Source organism: Danio aesculapii, chromosome 5, assembly GCF_903798145.1.
Source record: "Danio aesculapii chromosome 5, fDanAes4.1, whole genome shotgun sequence".
NCBI classification, from domain to species: domain Eukaryota; kingdom Metazoa; phylum Chordata; class Actinopteri; order Cypriniformes; family Danionidae; genus Danio; species Danio aesculapii.
Window position 1 is genome coordinate 63,973,683 of NC_079439.1, and position 20,846 is coordinate 63,994,528.

The following is a 20,846-nucleotide window of genomic DNA, read 5'->3' on the forward strand; positions in this document are numbered from 1 at the left end:
ATGTTCTCACCACAAACAAACCACTCCAGGGTTTGTTTGAAAGCGTACCGAGAGCACTTCTTCAAGGAGGTCCCGGTACATTTTTTTTCTCCGCTTTTGGTGCGCACTCGAGTGCGATTGCTACATTCACACCTGCCCAAACGAACCGCACCAAGAGGGAAAACGAACTCTAGTGCGATTCAACCAAACTAAAAAAGGCAGGTGTGAAAAGTGGGGGCTCGTCCGGGATATTTTTTCTGGAAATATTCTGCCATTTGTAACTGAACAATGTTCTGTAATTATACTAGCGCTCATGCATTTTACAAGCTAATCGCAATTATGTTCAGTAAATATGAGCCATTATGTCTTTACTTTACAATTTTTATTTTCAGAATTACATAAAATTTTTAAATAAAAAATACTTGGAAGTGAAAAAACAACTAATCTAAAAATGATTGGTGAACTACCCAGATATAATAATTAAGAATATATATATATTTTTTGTACGATTTTTTTTAAAAGCACAGTATATAAGAGCGGCATCATGGCTGTAAAAGCAGAATGAAATGAACTGTAAGTTGAGTCTAAGCCTCTAACTGTCTGCTGAGCTGCCCGGCTGAGCATTGTGCATGGGATGACGCTTGCTCGTCATGACAACGCTAGTCACATGACCTAGGCCTGACAGCTTACGCCTGAGTTGGCCAGTAGATAAGCGCTCTGCTCCCTCCACAAACACACACACACACACGCACTGAGCTCTGCTCCACACATCGCTTCTGTACTGAACCCTTGCTGCCTGAATACTGTCACAAGACCCACTGCACACAATCCACTCTTTGTATTCCCCCTTTCTCTCTCCGTTTTCCTCTTACAGCAAGCAGGCAGAGAGGAAAAGGGAGGAGAAGAAAGTGCTTGGTCTGTGTATAGCTTTGGGGGTGGCGGGCATGACACACTTTCTTATATATCTGAATATCGCAGATAGAAAGTGGTAAACGAGTGCTGAATCATGCTCCTGGCAAATAAGGTGTCAGGACTGTAACGCCACAAATACTTCTGAAGCAAATCGATTTACTTGCTGGCTTTCTTCATGAAGACCGCAGGCATGCATTTGAAGACCATAATGTATCAAATTGTTTGTCAAACTTATGTTGTATATGGTTTATTGAACACTAATAAAATATAGGCTACAAATTCTTCTGAAGCAAATTGACTTACTCGCTGGTTTTCTTCATAAAAGCCACATTCAAAGACCAAAAAACATCCAGTTGTTTGTCGAGACTCATGTTTTACAGGTTATTAAGCACTAATAAAATATAGGCGACAAATACTTCTGAAGCTAATTGATTTACGCGTTGGCTTACTTTATAAAGCCAATATTTGAAGACCAAAATGTATCAAATTGTTTGTCGAACTCACGTTTTACACGGTTTATGAAACACCAATAAAATATTAGCGACAGACAAATACTTCTGAAGCAAATTGATTTACTCACTGGTTTTCTTCATGAAGCTCGCAGGCATGCATTTAAAGACCAAAATGTGTCAAATTTTTGTCAAACTTACATTTTACATGTTATTTAACACTAATAAAATATAGGCCACAAATACTTCTGGAGCAAATCAATTTACTCGCTGACTTTCTTCATAAAAGCCACATTTGAATACCAAAACATATCCAGTTAACTGGTAACTCGTGTATTACAAACCATTTATTAAACACTAATAAAAATATAGGAGACAAATTTATAAGGCAAATTGATTCACCCATTGGCTTACTTTATAAAGATCCTATTTGAAGACCAAAAAGTATCCAGTTGTGTGTCGAACTCTTGTTTTAAATACCGTCTATTAAACACTGATAAAACATAGGCGACAAATACTTCTGAAGCAAATCAATTTACTCGCTGACTTTCTTCATAAAAGCCACATTTGAAGACCAAAGCGTATCCAGTTCTTTGTCGTTATCATGTTTTGCAAACAATTTATTAAGCACCAATAAAATAAAGGCGACAAATTTATGAGGTAAATTGATTTACTCGTTGACTTACTTTATAAAGCTCATATTTGAAGACCAAAATGTATCAAACTGTTTGTCGAACTCATGTTTTACATACCGTTTATTAAACACCAAAAAATATAGGCCATAAATACTTCTGAAGCAAATCGATTTACTCTTTGGCTTTCTTCATAAAGCCCATATTTGAAGACCAAAACGTATCAAATTCTTTGTCGAAGTCATGTTTTACACAGTTTATTAAACACAGATAAAATATAGGCGACAAATACTTCTGAAGCAAATTGATTTACTCAATGGCTTTCTTCATGAATCCTGCAGGCATGCATTTAAAGAGCAAAATGAGTCAGATTGTTTGTCGAGACTCATGTTTTACATTGTTTATTAAACACCAATAAAATATAGGCCAAAAATACTTCTGAGCAAATCAATTTACTCACTGGTTTTCTTCATAAAAGCCACACTCGAGAACCAAAGCAGTATCCAGTTGTTTGTTGAACTCAAGTTTTACAAACAGTTTATTAAACACCAATAAAATATAGGCGACAAATACTTCTGAAGCAAATTGATTTACTCTTTGGCTTTTTTCATGAAGCTCATATTTGATGACCAAAATGTATCCAACTGTTTGTCGAACTCATGTTTTACATAGTTTCCGAAACACTTCTTTATGAATACTCCTAAAGCAAAGTCCGCAGACATGCATTTGAAGACCAAAACGTGTCAGATTGACTGTTGAACTCCTCTTTTAGATAGTTTATTATACACCAATAAAATAAAGGCATCAAATACTAAAGCAAATTGATTTACTCGCTAAAAAATATTCTAAGATTTTTACAATGCACAGATTCTCACTTGAATCAATTCTGAGCTTACTTTTTAACAGAAGCGTGACGTTTTAGCAGATTGCGTTTTACAAAAAGTCATACTCTAGTTGCGTCCAATTCCAAGTAAAACTTGAACATAAAATAATTATTAATAAAGTAAGGAATGGTCTAAGAGTGTTCAAAGCAAGATTTGTTTACATTAAAGTGTTCACCCAAGAATAACAACTCTGTTATTAATTTCCTAATAGGTTTTTTTATCACAACCTTCATGTCGTTCCAAACCCACAAGACATTCGTTCATCTCCGGAACACAAATTAAGAGACTTTTGGTGAAATCTGAAAGATCCCTCATTCAGCAAGTTACAGAAAAACACCCTCAAAGCAGACCATATGACTTTAGTGGTTTAGTAGTCAGAACATTATCAAGCCATACGAGTATACTTTTGAGTGCACTGTATTCTGTAGACCATTCATAACAAACAGATCACTAAAAGCACATGGTAATACCAAGTAGAAGCAGGCCCTGTAATCCCTAAATGATCACCTGTACATCTATCCAATTACTATGACCATCCAATTGAAAGGCATCTATTTTAAGGCCACTTTACACCAGGCTATTTGAAATCAGTCGTATTTGAGAACAATATCTGGTTTACATTCGACATAAGAGTCACGCAAACCAGTAAAAGCTTGAGTGGTTCATTAAAAGGTACCTTCATACAAACAAAACAGTTCATGTTAGACATTGACTGAACAGACATGTGCACTGTGATTCCTCTCTTAAATTTATCTAGCAATCTGTCACTGTTTTTAATTCTAACACTATAACACAAAAAAACCCCAGCTGTGCTTCATCTGGGTTTGATTAAAGTCAGAACAAAAATTCTCCAAAAGCAAGGGTCGCCTCCATCCTGCAGGGCACCCCTGTTGATTGTATTTAAAAATCATGTTTGCATTGCTAAAGCAACAGACTGTTAAATATTTTCAGTCACCACATCATTCCCAATTAGAATTTTCAGCTAAACGACTCTGAAAAACATGTCCTGCCTGGACTACAAAACATTCAACCTTTTAGGATCAGCAGAAAATTGTAAATACTTTATCAACTATCACCAGTGGAGATGCATTAACATCTAGACATATTTTTATGAAGGGGAGAGCGGGGACGACAGTAACATGAGATGAAACAAAGCGATTTTCTGGAAGACCAGACAACATTTGATTTCCAGGCTTTTACAGCACATTCAGCATGCAACCCTTGATGGAGCTACCAAATATCAGCTGATTTCAGCACAGTGTCCTGCAGTTAGCTCCAAATTTCAGTTTTTATGTGCAGAAAGTATTTTCGTAGCGGTTCTTTTTTCCTCATTACAAGTTGTGTTTCTCTTTTCATGCGTCACCCCAAAAGCTGATATATACTTCTGTGTCGAGTGATTGGCATGACCCATGGCGCCTGCCTTGCATGTAATCGTGCATTTATACTTCAGCGTGCTGTTTGTGTTGCTCTGCAATAACACTTCCGAAACGCTAGCTAACAGTGAGGTTTTATGTTCCTCTGTGTTGAGTTTCTTCAAAGGTGTTTGTTTTTTTCGGAATACTACCTTAATTAGGGGTGCCCAGTGCTTAATTTGTAAATTGCGAGGTCCCGGAACAGATCGGAGTAATGGATCCGGCATGTAATCAAAGGAGGGAGAGGCGTCGCGGACGAAATCTAAGACGGGAGGGTGAGGGGGGGGGGGGGGGGGGGGGGGGGTTTGGTTGCGGACCAATAGTATCTGGATGCAGCCTTTATGATGCAAGCTTAGATTGCATCACTCAGCGATGCAATGTCAGACACAATGCAATCAATGGAGTGAGTGACGTCACTGTGACAGGTAGGGTAAGGGGTGGGGTTAAGTGAGCGCATTAAAAAGCATGGACGAAAGTGAAGGGCGGGGTGGGGGTGCAGGATCGGTAAAATGAGAAGCTGGATCAGATTTCAGAGGTGCCGGATCCTGGGGGTGCCCGAACTCGGTCCTGGATGGTCGATGTCCTGCATAGTTTAGCTCAATCTTCCTTCAACACACCTGCCAGGATGTTTCTAGTATACCTCGAAAGAGCTTGATTAGCTTATTCAGGTGTGTCTAACTGGAGTTGGAACTAAACTCTGCAGGACACCAGCCTTCCAGGACTAAGTTTGGGCACCCCTGACCTTACTGTATAAGTATCTAAAACTTGGCACATTCAGAGGCGGGAGCCGGTAGATGTGCAAAAATTGAATCATAAGGTGAACGCAAAACTAAAGTTTCCAATTGGAGCACCTTCACAGGACTTGACGCTTGTAAACAATCACTCTATCGGGCTTGCAGCTCTCAGCACCGCTCACACTCGTCAGCGCTACAAAGCCGACCAATCACAGAGCTTGCACTATGCATTGTTGCGACATACATTACATTTTTTGAGAGGTACGCATCAGCCATGGCGAGGATTCTGCAACTACGTGAAGGCTGCGCCAGAGCATACGCATGCGCTTGACGCAGAATTATAAATCAGCCTTAATGATCAATCTACAGGTTATTTAGTGCAATAACACATCCTTATGTTTGCAATGACTGAGTTTTTCAGTTTAAAAGTAAATCAGGTTTAAATGGCAAGAGTTCCTGTGGAGACAAAAGTAACACTGTTATTTATGTTCCACTGCTAATAGCCATACCTTATTTTTCACTTCCATATTAAAGTTTAAAGTGTTAAGACTCATGTGTTTTATAAAATTAATGCATATTGCCAATGAAATTATAGAAAATTAACATTTTGCATTGTTGGATTGCTTTTGAAACACTTGATGGAGCTGAAATTTAGGACATAGTCAGATATTTTTAAAATAAACAAGATTAAGCCAGTAAATCTAGCAAATATTGTTGTTACTTTTGACCTACCTGTGTTTTACTTTCGTCCCTCCCTATGGGGTCAAAAGTAACAATGTGCAATATACTTTTGTTTAAAATAAAGTTATATTAGAGTTCTTCCACACTGATATAAAATAGCAGCTGATTTTGATAAAGCCGTCTTGTGAGTTAGTGACCACAGCAAAAATATATTCTTTTGCTAAAAACATTCTCTTTTAAAATTAGGTTTTTCTGAAAAATATTAGGACGTCACAGTGGCGCAATGGGTGGCACGATTGCCTCATAGCAAGAACATCGCTGGTTTGAGCCTCGGCTGGGTCTGTTGGCGTGGGTTTCCTCCGGGTGCTCCGCTTTCTCCCACAGTCCAAAGACATGCTGTTGGTGAATTAGCTAAGCTAAATTGTCCTGCCGTAGTGTATGTGTGTTAATAAGTGTATATGGATGTTTCCCAGTGATGGGTTGCAGCTGTAAGGGTATCCACTGCGTAAAACATAAGTTGGATAAGTTGGCGGTTCATTCCATTGTGGCTACCCCAGATTAATAAAGGGACTAAGCAGAAAAGAAAATGAATGAATGAAAAGTATTACTTTCTCTCCCCTATACACACACATTTACCATCATCATCGTGTGTTTTTCAGTACTTATCGCACTGAAGAAGAATTCACGCACATGCTCATTGCTTTATTTTAGCGTATCCTGCAACTCTGTTTGTTTACAATGCCAGATACAAGTGTGTGGCATCTGTATTACACCATTTAGAACAGTTTTCCCATATCCACGTGGACACAGTCATTTCTTAAAACAATGTGTGTGTGGACGTAAGGCTGCACAATTCTGGCAAAAATGTGAATCATGATTTTTTTTTTTCCTAAAATATAATAAAATGCATATTTGAATATTTTGAATATAAAATATTTGTAGACTATCATTAATGTTAATTCTCAAACATATGGTAAAACAACAATGATATTATTAGGTCTATGTGTAGGTCTACTGTCTTCAAGAAACGACTAAAAACTCAACTATTTAGTCTCCACTTTCCTTCCTAATCTGTAACTGCCTCTCTGGCTATACCACTAACTGTACTCTCTCCAAAAAAAAAAAAAAAAAAAAAAAAAAAAAAAAAAACTTTACTATTGCTTTGCTTCTTAGACTTTACACACCTGAAACTTGTCTACAGCACTTACTCACTGCTGCTCTTATAGTTGTGTAAATTGCTTCCTTGTCCTCATTTGTAAGTCGCTTTGGATAAAAGCATCTGCTAAATGACTAAATGTAAATGTAAAATGCTAAATTTTGTACAGTCATTATGGTGGACTTGAACGGACTTTCAATATGTCCCGTTTGTTAATTCTCAGTAAAAATGATGACATCAGAATATACCTATACATAATTATAAAGTTGATTAATTATGTTTAAGACATGTGCTTGTTTTTGACAACATTATTAGACCATTTGTTTTCACTGATAAAATTTGAATTTTGTCATTATCAGATTGCTTCTTGCATTATATTCAACATTATATACAGGCTAGTGTTTTTATACTGACACAGTAAACATTTATTTTCATGCACAACGCTATGTAAATAAGTTTTTAATGCCTACTCCCACCCCAACCCTAAACCCAACCGTCACAGTACTGTAAAAATATCAATTATTGTTATACGGTGTCATAAAAAAATGCTGCTTTATTAATGTGCATTTCGCACTTCCGGCCGGCTGCATATCCGATCTAGACTTTACCATGCGAATCAAACCTCCCGCACGGCCCACAAACGATCGCTCTGTGCAACAAACTGAACGTTATTTTTACCTGTTATTCACAGCCTATGCAGGTTGTGTTCACTAAAGTAGGCGTCATGCGTGCGTTCTCGGAGGTAATCTCGGAGGTTCTGCGGCCGCGAATACATCATTACATGAAGACAGAAATGACATTTTATGGTGAATTATACCTTATAAATACAGTATGTGACACGTTTAACGCCATTTGAAGGTGTCAATGTTGCTGTGAAGACTTGTGCGCCTGCCTTGCTTCTCTCCTGACCTTGAAAATATAATTGGCTGAATTGTAGAAAAGCTGAATTAAGATCGTGTGTAGGGTCGAATCGAGATCGTGATCTTTTTCCGATTAATCGTGCAGCCCTATATGGACGCTAAACATTTTGAATCTGCTGAAAAAAAAACATCAGCATTGGGGTGTGGAGGTATAGCCTTACTAAAGACAAAATGCCAAACTTGTGCGTCATGAAATTGCACTTGCACAAACCAGTTCACAGGCTCTTCATTGTTTGTTTTTTAGATGTACATTATACATGTGTTAACGTTATATGTTGCTACTTTTACCAACATTGTTGTTGAATTATGTTTTTGACTGATTGATGGAACTGTAAACCAATGAGCTGGTTTCATTACAGTCCGGATGGCCAGATAAATGCCCATTAAACTGAGTGATTCAGACTGTTGCCTCATTCTAACATGTACACACGCACACACACACACAACTGATTGAATCAACACATCAGCGTAAAAGACAGAAGTCTGCGTCACTTCATTATCACTCCTTTAACATCATTCACAAAGTCTGCACATCCTCGAATGACCATCAAATATCAAACTACATGTCCGTTCATCATGTGTTAACCAATGTGGCTGAACATTATCCTCCTCACCATCATGGTGGTCAATCAATAACTCTTATTGAGAGCACAACATCTCAAGAAACAGGACACTGCAGGCTAAGTCTGACAAGAGGCTAACACTCAGTTCTATGTAATCTATAATCATTCTGAAACACCAGGGCAGAGAACAAACTCACGTCGGTGATGCAGCAGTTGTGTTTTCTCATTGATCAGCTATTGATTTCCTTAGCATTTGTTTTTTTTTTTATCTTAGATTCCTCAAACCGTCTGTGAAAAGATAAAAATAGCCATTTCTCTAACCTTTTTGCTGAGTGTCCATATGTTGGTGTTGTTTTGGAAGAAAACGTACGTGAAGAACCAAGGGCTCTGTTGTGACTAAGCATAATTTTATGCTGAAACATCACCATTTCTGGTGTTTGACTTTTAATCATTGACAGTCGCATTGGGTTGGGAGAATCTAGCACAACAGGAAGTCAATGAAAAGGTCAACACTGGAGCTAAACGTTGCATGGCTTAGCCATAATGGCATCTGACCTCCATTATACACACCAGTCAGAAAACAAAACAACACTGAAAACTATTTATCTCATAAAACACTGCAAAATGGAGGGTGGAAAATAAAAAGAAGGGAGAAAACATAATGAGAAAAGAGGGATTTAGTTGAACTGTTTTTCATTGGAAACAACAATTCAGATGAAGTGTGAAAATGGGAAAAGTGAAAGTGGTGGCACTGCAAGTGCAAGGCACTGTCGCCTCACAGCAAGAAGGTCGCTGGTTCGAGTCCTGGCTGGGCCAGTTGGCATTTCTGTGTGGAGTTTGCATGTTCTCCCCGTGTTCACATGGGTTTTCTCCGAGTGCTCCGGTTTCCCTCACAGTCCAAAGGGACATGCCAAACTGAGCAAGCACAATTTTATTGTGCACACTCTTAAAAAATGCTGGGTTGTTGTAACCTTGGGTCAAATATGGACAAACCCAACATTTTGGGTTAAAAGTGTCATTTAAATTTAATTGGAAAAAAATTAAACCAATGGTTGGAAAAACTAGGTTAAAACAACACAGCATTTTTTAGAGTGTACTGTTTGGGTCGGGTGGCACAGTGGCTCAGTGGTTAACACGCCTCACAGCAATAAGGTCGCTAGTTCGAGCCCCGGCTGGGTCAGTTGGCATTTCTGTGTGGAGTTTGCATGTTCTCCCCGTGTTGGTGTGGGTTTCCTCTGGGTGCTCCGGTTTCCCCCACAGTCCAAAGACAGGCGCTATAGGTGAATTGGATAAATTAATCGTTGTGTGTGTGTGTGTGTGCGTGTGTGTGTGTGTGTGTGTGTGTGCGTGTGTGTGTGTGTGTGTGTGTGTGTGTGTGTGTGTGTGTGTGTGTGTGTGTGTGTGTATGAATGAGTGAATGAATGAATGAATGATATGGGTCAAAGATTGGATGTCATATTTTGGTCTCCGCATCAAATATAATGTACCAAAAAAAAAAGTATAAACATAAAGAGCATATTTAATGCAAATGAAGAGTTTCAAATAAAATGTCAAAATGTTATACTATTTAATACTTATTTTTTTAAGATTCTTGTTGACAAACATGTAAAACTTTATTTAAAAAATGTATTTTATTTAAAAAAAAACATCACAGTTTCATAGTATCGTGATTCCAGCTCTAAAATATATATTTCTAAATGTCTGGGTAAAAAACTAAAACTTTCTTCCCCATTGAATACAATTTATTTTAATTTGAGAAACATTTATAATATTTTTAAACAGTAAACATGTCAGGCTAAATAATTCAAATGAATCATTGACTTCTGCATTAGTTTATAAAACACAGAATTATTTACATCTTAAAACGGCATCTTTTTGTTATCCTAAAAACAAAACAAAAAAAAAACGAATAAAAAATCCTACACATATCTTAGGAAGGGTATTACAGAAATTTTTGGTGATTTTAAAATCTTGACCTATCCAAACCGTGGGTTTCCTCCGGGTCCAAATACATGCAGTATACGTGAATTGGATTAACTAAATTAGCCGTTGTGTATGAGTGTCTGTGTGAATATGAGAGTGTATGGGTGTTTCCCAGTACTGAGTTGTGGCTGAAAGGGCATCCACTGCGTAAAAAAAACAAAAAAAAAAATGCCCGAATAGTTGGCAGTTCATTCCACTGTGGTGACCCCTTATAAATAAGTGACTAAGCCAAAGGAAAATGAATGAATGCCATAAATATAAATTTTTTCTAAATATGCCAAACATAATTTTTGGTATATTGTTACACTGAATGACATTTTCTGCAAATCATGGTTAAAAAGTATGACTGTCATTATTTATCAAATTAAAAACATGCATTCTAATGTACAGAATAATAAGGGTTTTCTCTTTCGTCTTTGACCCACATGCACTTTGGGCATTATATAATCTAATGAGAGCACGAAACTAAATGACAATTTATTCTGAACCCACCCAGAAATGAACTGAAACTGCTTATCTGCACTAGCGTGAATGTATGGATGACCACAGATAAAGACTCCCCCTCTTTCGTTTACAAGTTAAAACAAATGCAGACCCTAAGTTTAAGAACATCTACTATTTACAGACTGATGTATGCTGATTTTATTACCACTGTCAATTGGCGCTATTAGACTTCAGCAGGTCAATTTAGATTATTAAACACATTTTATATTCAGTGAAAGTCTAGGAGAAGACTGTACAAAAGTTGGTCCATCCGTGCTCGTTCTCCATGCCTGAATTAACCAGGGTGTGATTAAGGCCATGAGATCAGCTGAACATATCACAGGATAACAGGAGCAGAACTTAGTCCGATTATAAACATTATTGAGCTTCTCAATACACTAGCCACAACATTTAGCAACATCAGTCACAACAAATCTGCACAACAGGGCCAGGGTTTTAAAGGTCCCATGAAACTACAATGAAGCTTTTCAGATGTTAGTATCAGTATTGTTCGTTTTTAGGATATCTATAATCTTGTGTGCGCCAAAACAGTGACAAAATTTGCGATTAGAAGATATAAAACTGATATAAACATGTAAAGCTTGTAGTTTGTCACCTCCGCTTAAATGGATCAACGGTTTTAGTCACGTCACCTCGTACCTTAGTTTCTCATCAAACTGTGACCAATCAAATGCGCTCTGGTATCTGACAAGCCCCGCCCCCTTCAAGACGCTTCACATTTAAGCTGCGGTCACACTGGGCTTTGTGTGTGCGAAATTCTGTCGTACAGCACTGCGTAAAGGGGCTGGATTAAGCAAGATGATTAGACATTAAAAAAGCGAGCGATTGCTCCATGTTTTAAATTTCGGTCCAGAGAGGTCCTGTTTTGATCCTCGATGGGTCTCACGCAGTCAAGTGATGCGATTTCGCAGGTCAGAGTTCACCAAGCTTGAACTTTGCACCGCAGTAACTTGACGCATGACCTTGCGTTTCCGGTCTGACGCATTCGCGTGCATATGAATGGATGTCTATGGGAGGAAAAGCCCAGTGTGACCGCAGCTTCAAAGAGCTTGAGCTCAACCACTCTCACTGGCTGAGCGATGATGAAACAAAATGCTATTGGCTGTTTTATAGAAAGGGCAGGTGCTACACTACTGTTGAGATTTCGTCAAACATTGAATTAGAATTTTCTTCATGAGACCTTTAAAACAAGTGCCCAAAGATTCTAAGGACATCCTGGACATACAGTGATCCCTCTTTATTCGTAGGAGTTACGTTCTAAAAATAACCCTCAATAGTCGAAATCCGTTAAAGTAGTCCACTTTTTTTTTCAATTATTATAGATGTTTTAAGGCTGTAAAAGCCCTCACTACACACTTTATACACCTTTCTCAGACAGGCATTAATATTTTCACACTTTTCTCTCTTGTTTAAACACTCTCAAAGTCAAACTTTTGTAGAAAAAAAAGTCCAGTATTATAGAATGAAATCAAAGATCCAAACCTGTTGTCAGATACAAACATTCATTGCAAAAGGTTCATGAAGCTTTTTAGCTTTTGTGTGGATAATGGTGGCATCCAGTGTAATGTTCTTTTTCCTGCAGTCACTGATCCACAAAACTAAAGCAGACTCCATCCTCAAGGGGGTCGCACACACCGGATGTGCCGCACACATGACAGTTGGAAGTAACAGACACCGGACACAGACATTCGCATGTTTTTAAAATGAAATTATTCAGATGACACTCTGTGGCACGGCAGAAATATGAACAGTGTCCTGAGTTGTAGCTGGGCACCGCAGACAGCCTAAGACTTGCAGCGCCAGTGTGTTTACCCTGATATAACCCATGTTTACAAATGTAAAATGCATGGTGCTGCGTGGTGAAGTGCATCTTGTGTGCGACCCACTTTACGATAGTCTTGCTGTGGACATTTACAACCCTTTTCACATCCTTTGCAACTGCTAGCGATCGAAGATTTGTGCTAATTTGGCAAGCTGAACACATTCTGTACTGTACAGGAGACACAGAGGAGATTGATTGACAATGGTCTACAGCCAATCAGGACGCAGAAAACAATGCACTGTAAAAAAAAAATTGCACAAAAAATCCACAAAACTGTGAGGCCGCGAAAGGTAAACCGGGACCACTGCATGGTTTCCGCTACATTAATTCTTCCATGGCGGGGTGCCACACCAAAATTGATCCCGCCACGGCTACATTACAGCTTCTCATTCAACACATTCAGTCGTGTTTTTTTTAATAGCGGTTGATAATCGCACCAAATCGTATTAAAAGGTAAGTGAATTACAACAGCGTAAACTTTTCTGTAACAGTAGTAGTGCTGTGCGTCATTTGTTTACCTTTTAAGGTTACGTGCTTACTGACAGGTGCATGATGCGTGAGGCCAGCAAACACGACGAATAGCTGTTTCACTTTACTTCAGGACGCATTAATACCGCTCTGTAGGTCTATTGGAGACATTCATAAATATTCCTTGCAAATCAAATAAATAATGGAGACATACTTGTTACATAAACGCTCTAAATCGCACTTCAGCAGCGTTTAGTTAAGAGCGCAAAAGAAGATCTGCAATTGAGCAGCGTATATTTGAGGGGGCGTGCAAGAAGTTTGTGCTCGAGCAGAGGAAATCGGCACGCAAGCAAAGAGATTTGCATACTTGTAGGCTATTACATAAATGCGAATGCGATCTTGTAAAACTGCGCTCACGGCATTTGTCATTGAAATAACGCCACAGGTAGTTGGTAGATCTGTGTAAAAAGGCCTGCCGCCACAGCTGGAAAAAATCCTAGAGGAAACACTGCACTGTATATCTAAATAACCTTAATATAAATAAACATCATATATACCGTTTCTGCATGTTTTAAGAAGGAATTTAAGACTTTTTAAAAGCATTTTTAGGAATAAGTGACAATAAAAAGTATAATTAGTAATCTGAAAGCAACACAACAGGTCAACATGTTCTCCAAATAAAAACTTACAGCAGAAAATGACTTTGTATAAGCAAGCAAACACTTTTAAAATGCAACTTGGTATTTAGTTTTGGATCACTCTGTTCTCAAACAGTAGAATACAGAAAATAAACTTTTACCGTACTTTCCGATTATACTGCAAAAAACTGTCACGCCATCTTACAATCAGTATTTCTGTCTTCTTTTCAAGGTCAAACGTCTAGAGATACTAAAATCTAAACATATTTGCTTGAGAAGCAGAATTACATGAGACGAGTTTCGTTTTCTGTGAGGGAAAAGTGGTTATTATCTGCCAAAAAGCTCAAGAAAGCAAGATTAAAGAGATAGTTCACCCAAAAATTCTGTCATCGTTTAATCACCCTTCACTTGTTACAAACGTGTTTGAGTTTATTTTCTACAGGTTATTTTGAATGTTGGAAACATGTAAACAATGGCTTCCATAGTATTGTTTTTTCCTAGTATGGAAGTCGATATACTGTTAATAATTTTAGTAAATTACACAGTATTTAACTGTGATATGAACTGTATTTTACTGTAGGGCAGTAGGTTACTGTATTTTAAAGTTGCTTCATGAAAGTTACTGTATATTTCACAGTAAAGCTATACATACAATTCTGTAAATACATACACAGCAAGATAAATGGTGCTGTAAATGTACATACGGTATTTTGCTGTAATTGATTTACAGTAAATTACTGGTGAAATGCTGCAGATTCTACAGGAGATTGTTAACAGTGTGGTTACAGATTTCATTGTTTCAAATATCTTCTTATTGGTTTAAATGCACGTTTCATCCTCCACACAAATAAAGGTGTTTTCACAGTGACGCCATAAAAGAACGCTTTTGTCACAAGAACCTAAGAACCTAAAGCAGTTTTTCAGAAACAAATATCTTAATTTGCATATCTAGTAAATATACCTTCATTTAAATATGTTTAGATCCAAACAAAAATACTAGACATTGACCATTGCGGTGTCTGTTCATTCATTCATTTTCCTTTTGGCTTAGTCCCTTTATTAATCTGGGGTCGCCACAGCATAGTGAACCACCAACTTATCCAGCATATGTTCTTAATCCAGATGCAGCCCATCACTGGGAAATGCGGTGTATGTAACATTTAATAAATGTATGGTCTTATTTAGGGCCTTAAAATAACTATACTGGAAAACAATGTATACTGGGGTCCCTGGTTTGGCTGAGAGCCAGTTTGAGGTCTCTGTGAAAGGGAAAGATGCAAATTCAAACATTCACCAGCTAATCATTTCCATCAAGCTGTTGCTTTGTGAAACCTACTGTATTTTTACAGAATATATATATATATATATATATATATATATATATATATATATATATATATATATATATATATATATATATACACGTCTGTAAATGCATATACAGCAAGATAAATGGTGCTGTAAATGTAAATACAGTATTTTTGCTGTAATTGATTTACAGTAAGTTACTGATGAACTGCTGCCAGTAATTTACTGTAGATTATACAGTAAACTGTTACAGTGTTGTTACAGATTTCATTTTTTTCTTTTGGTTTCAAAGCAGGTTTCATCCTCCACACTCTCTAAAATAACGGTGTTTTCACAGTGACGCAATAAAAGAAACATATTTTGTCTCACCATAGAACCTAAACCAGTTTTTTTAGAAACAAGTATCTTCATTTAGAATCTCTAGTAAACTAGTATACTTTCATTTAAATATGTTTAGATCTAAACTAAAATACTAGACATTAATCATTGCAGTGTATGTAACATTTAATCCATTTCTGGTCTTATATAAGGCCTTAAAATAACTATACCGGAAAACAATGTATACTGGGGTCCCTGGTTTGGCTGAGAGCCAGTTTGGGGTCTCTGTTAAAGGGAAAGATTCACACTCAAAAGTTTCACCAGCTAATCATTTCCATCAAGATGCTGCTTTGTGAAAATAACTGTATATTTTACAGTAAATATATACATACAATTCTGAAAACACATATACAGCAAGATAAGTTGTGCTGTAAATGTAAACACAGTATTTTTGCTGTAATTGATTTACAGTAAGTTACTGATGAACTGCTGTGTGGTTACAGATTTCATTTTTTTTTTTCTTTTTGGTTTAAAAGCACTTTTCTACCTCCACACAATCTAAAATGAAGGGTCCAAAATGATGTTTTCACAGTGACGCCATAAAAGAAACATATTGTGTCTCACCAAAGAACCTAAACCAGTTTTTCAGAGACAAGTATCTTCATTTTGCATCTCAAGTAAATATACCTTTATTTAAATGTTTAGATCTAAACAAAAATACTAGACATTAATCATTGCAGTGTGTGTAACATACATTTCTGATCTTATTCAAGGCCTTAAAATAACTATACTTCAAAACAACATATACTGGGATGTCCCTGGTTAGGCTGAGAGCCAGTTTGGGGTCCCTGCTAAAGGAAAGATGCAAACTCAAAAATTCACCAGCTAATCATTTCCATCAAGCTGTTAAAATCTACCACAGAAGCAAAACAGTAGTGAATGCTGTACTGAAATATGCAAACTACATTCTGACTGTTCAGACCGGCTGGGTGTGAGTGGTTTCACTACCAGGCAGCGGTAAACTAGCATACAGAGCTCTGTGGCCTTTCAGACCCGCTCAACTGTCACCAAACTCACCTCTCGCTGACCAGCACGACGTCGGCATCTGTCCACCGCTTGAAAATGGACGGAAGCACTTTTCTAAAAGTGAAGAAGAGACCGGGGAAGACCACAACGCCGCAAACAAGCACTTGCAACATCTTGTCCCGCAATAAAACCTGATCTGGTGTTCGGACGAAAACAAGATACCGCGTGAAAATAGCCGGTGCGGTCAGGGCAGCATTAGAGCAGCGGTTCCCCTGCCTCAGCAGCGCTCGCTGGACTCAACACACACCGAATAACGGTGGAGGTGTCCGGGGATTGATTGCTCTTCGCTCCTGCTTCACAAGCCGGGGCCAGCCAGTGTCCTGTTACATGATACTCCAAATGAACTGACGAGCCACTTTAGCGTGCTTTTCGGTAGGACGAAATTGCATGCATAACGTGCACAGTAACGACTGAAATAGTTGTTGTTAACGGCCGCGTATCCGCTGCTACTCATTCCTGAGCGGGTTTAGAGTTGAGAACAGCAATATCCGAGTCGTATCTTTGGAGTCGGATCTTTTCTAACGAGTCTTTTGAACCGGATTGCAAAACTGATTCGATTAGAGCGGTGTAAAATTCATTAATGCGTTCATGCGTGCATAAATAAATAAATAAATAAATAAATAAATAAATAAATAAATAAATAAATAAATAAATAAATAAATAAAACATACATGTTCAATAAATACATGCTCATGCGAGAATGAACCAATTCCTTTTTATTTTTAATAGTTTTTTAACCTATTTAGTTATTTTTATTAGTTTTATCAGCCGTGCATAATTATTCAGGCCTAGTTACAAACTTTTCCAATTTTCAGATACATTTATATACAAATATATATTTTCATTATTTTGTATAAAACAAATTTAAGTACAAAGTAAACCATAAAGGAATATTTCAACAATCAGACACGCATAGTGTTAGTCTTAAAGAAATGCATGAATAAATATAAAAAGAAATAAAAAATAAGACGTATTTTTAGAGATGTTATTTTCCTTTTTAAAAAAAACACCATACAAAAAATTGAACTTAATATTTGGTGGAATTTATTCTGACTAACTGGCTTTTTCTATGCATTTAGAAAAATACTATATACTATTTATATATATAGGCGACGCGGTGACACAGTGGGTAGCACTGTCACCTCACAACTAGAAGGTCGCTGGTTTGAACCTCGTCTGGGTCAGTCGGCGTTTCTGTGTGGAGTTTGCATGTGCTCTGGTTTCCCCCACAAGTCCAAAGATATGCGCCATAGGTGGATTGGGTATGCTAAAATTGACCGTAATGTATGAGTGTGTGTGAATGAGTGTGTAGGGTAGTTTCCCAGTGATGAGTTGCGCCTGGAAGGGCATCCGCTGCATAAAACATATGCTGGATTCATATATATATACCGCTGCGTAAAACATATGCTGGATATATATATATATATATATATATATATATATATATATATATATATATATATATATATATATATATATATATATATATATATAAATCCAGCATATGTTTTACATGGCAGATGCCCTTCCAGCCGCAACTCATCACTGGGAAACTACCCTACACACTCATTCAATATATATATATATATATATATATATATATATATATATATATATATATATATATATATATATATATATATATATATATATAATTATTTTACTGCTAAAGATGTTTAGACAAAATAAACTAACATTATTAATATAATTAAAGGGATAATTCAGTAAAAAAAATAAAAACTCTGTCATCATTTTATGTAACCATTGATTTCCATAGTATTTGTTTTAATGGAAATCAAAGGTTACAGGTTTTAGCATTCTTCTAAATATCTTCTTTTGTGTTCATTGGAAGACAGAAACCCATAACGGTTTTACTCAAGAAACGGGGTGAGTAAATGATGACATAGTTTTCATTTTGGGGTGAACTGTCCCTTTAACGGTGCCTACATGGCTGTTTTTACTGGGACGTTTTAAAGCATGTGATATGGCACGCCGAGTTGTTTGGGACCACGTGGTGACGTAACCCCTCAGTGAATCTTTTAAAAGAACTGTTTCGAAAGAATCGATTCGCGGAATTGAGTCAAACTTCCTAAACACTACTGGAGAGCACGTTGATGCACTGAGTGAACACGAACAGCGAATTTCCACAACAGCGCCATCTATAGGCGGCACTGTAGAACACTACAAGACAGTTATTTTGCTAAATAATTTACACATAAAATGTCAGCGAGAGTCTTTGGTCAAACGTTTTTCAGAGTTTTATATATAGTACGTAGCCTAAAAATAGTACACAACACAATGACTTAAAGAAAGCTTTGGCTAGGATCTTTTTGAGACTTCAGGATGTCTATGTTTACATTTTATGTATCTATGTGTGCCCTACAGAAGAAACAGGCTCAACGGAAGCACAAAGAAAGCTTAAAGGGATAGTTTACTCAAAAATGAAAATGTACTCACTATTTGTTCTTCCTCAAGTTCCAAACTATTTTAAAACCATAATCGCATTGACTTCTATTGTCGGGAAAACAAATACTATGGAAGTCAATGGTTACAGGTTTCCAAAATGTTTCAAAATATCTTGTGTGTGTGTGCGTGAGTGCGTGCTTGCGTGTGTGTGTGTTCAACAAAAGAATAAAAAAGGTTTGTGACAAGCAAAGGGTGGGTAAATGATGACCAGTTTTGGTTGAACTATCTCTTTAAGGGTCACTAACTTTAGTCATGTTAGCTAGTCGCCGTGATCACACCGCGCTAAGTACACATACAGAAGAGCCTTTGTTCCCAAACAGCTTCACAATCCTAATCCATCTGTCCCGGCACCAACCCCCACCTTCTTAACCACCCATTCATGCTGATCTAGGAAAGATGAGAGCGTGACTTCAGCCCTCAGTCCCCAGGACATAGTTTCCTCTCACTGGGACCAATTACAAACGCTCCTTATTGTACCTTTCCACACCACTGCTCTAAAGTTTTCCCAATCCAGCGTCTACCTGATAAACCAGTCCTTGTAAACTGTACAGTGACTTAATAACATTTCAATACAAATTTTCCTTATATGAAACCAACAAAATGTTCTCACCTGCACACTGAAACATTAAGGGCCCTATCATACACCCGGCGCAATAAGGTGCAAGACGTGTTTGGTGCGACTGGTTGCTATTTTCAGACCAGCACAACCCTAATTTTCACGTTTTGTGCATGTTTTAGAGATGTATGCATCACCATATGAGGCATAAGAATAGGACGTGTGTTTGGATATAACTCAGTTTTTTGACCACACTTCATTATTATTGTTCATTTATTAATTTTCTGGAAATTAGAACTGAAACAAATCTTTGCGCTTAACAAACGAAATTATATATGTAGGCTAATGGATGTCTTCAGTGTAGTGAGTTTCCACCATTTCCTCATTCACAAAAGGAGTAAAGTAAAGAGTAAATGTAAAGTAAAAAGAAAGTAAAGAGGCTTACTTTTGTTTAACTGTTTTCTCGCAAGTGAAGTGTTTGGTTTTTGCACTTATAAAGTCCGCCATGTAAATAGAAAATGCGCCATGGTGTGACAAGTGTCACTCTTAAAGGGAATGGGAGATCACACTCTGACTGGTTTAATGCACATTATGCTCAAAACACAACTATACACTGTACAAAAACTTCATAATGGATCCGTAACATTACAGATTTTTTTTACAGTGAAGCTGGTATATCAGATCACTTCAGGACTGTGTCCCACGGTTAGATCCGAATTTCTGTTTTTATGCGCAGAAAGTAAAGTATTGTAGCCGTTCTTTTTTTCCTTATTACAAGTCCTCAAATTTTGCTGAAATTTTAAATGAAAATGCAGTTTAATATTTTTTGCAAAAATAAAGGACAGAATATTTTGCAGTGAACATTAACAAGATCATGGTCATAAATGTTTAAAATAAGCAAGATTAAGCCAGTAAATCTTGCTTAATTAGCAAATAATGTTGTTACTTTCGTTCCTACTTATGTGGTCAAAAGTAACAACGTGCAATATACTTTTGTTTAAAATGAAGTTATATTAGAGTTCTTCTACTCTGATATAAAATAACAGCTGATTTTGATAAAGCACTCTTGCGAGTTAGTGACCACAGCAAAAATATATATTTCTGCTAAAAACATTCTCTTTTAAAATTAGGTTTTGATGAAAAATAAACCTTGGAGGGTGGGTCAGTCAGTCGACAGTGGCCTCTGATGGATTTTCGTGAGAACAGGAGGCACAAATGGCACTCGCGAGAGAAATTTGAGATCTGAAAAAGCAAACACAGCAGCCTCTGGTGGATTCGTGAAAACAAAAAGTACAAAAGAACGTAGCTCCTGGGATGTATTTTGGCGCTCTCCAGAAATGTATATAGAGATATTTCCGGAATGAGCCTGGGTTGC

The 20,846-nt window shown here is 37.3% G+C and overlaps 1 protein-coding gene across 1 annotated transcript in view; it reads right to left on the minus strand.

The window, feature by feature from the left end:
• tlcd3a (TLC domain containing 3A) overlaps positions 1 to 16,918 on the minus strand; it is a 43,500-nt gene extending 26,582 nt beyond the window's left edge. The window contains exon 1 of the mRNA XM_056458668.1: positions 16,441 to 16,918. Within this exon, the coding sequence (XP_056314643.1) occupies positions 16,441 to 16,562 (122 nt within the window). The 5' untranslated portion in view covers positions 16,563 to 16,918. The remainder of the gene's footprint in view (positions 1 to 16,440) is intronic.
• Positions 16,919 to 20,846: the final 3,928 nt, after the last annotated feature.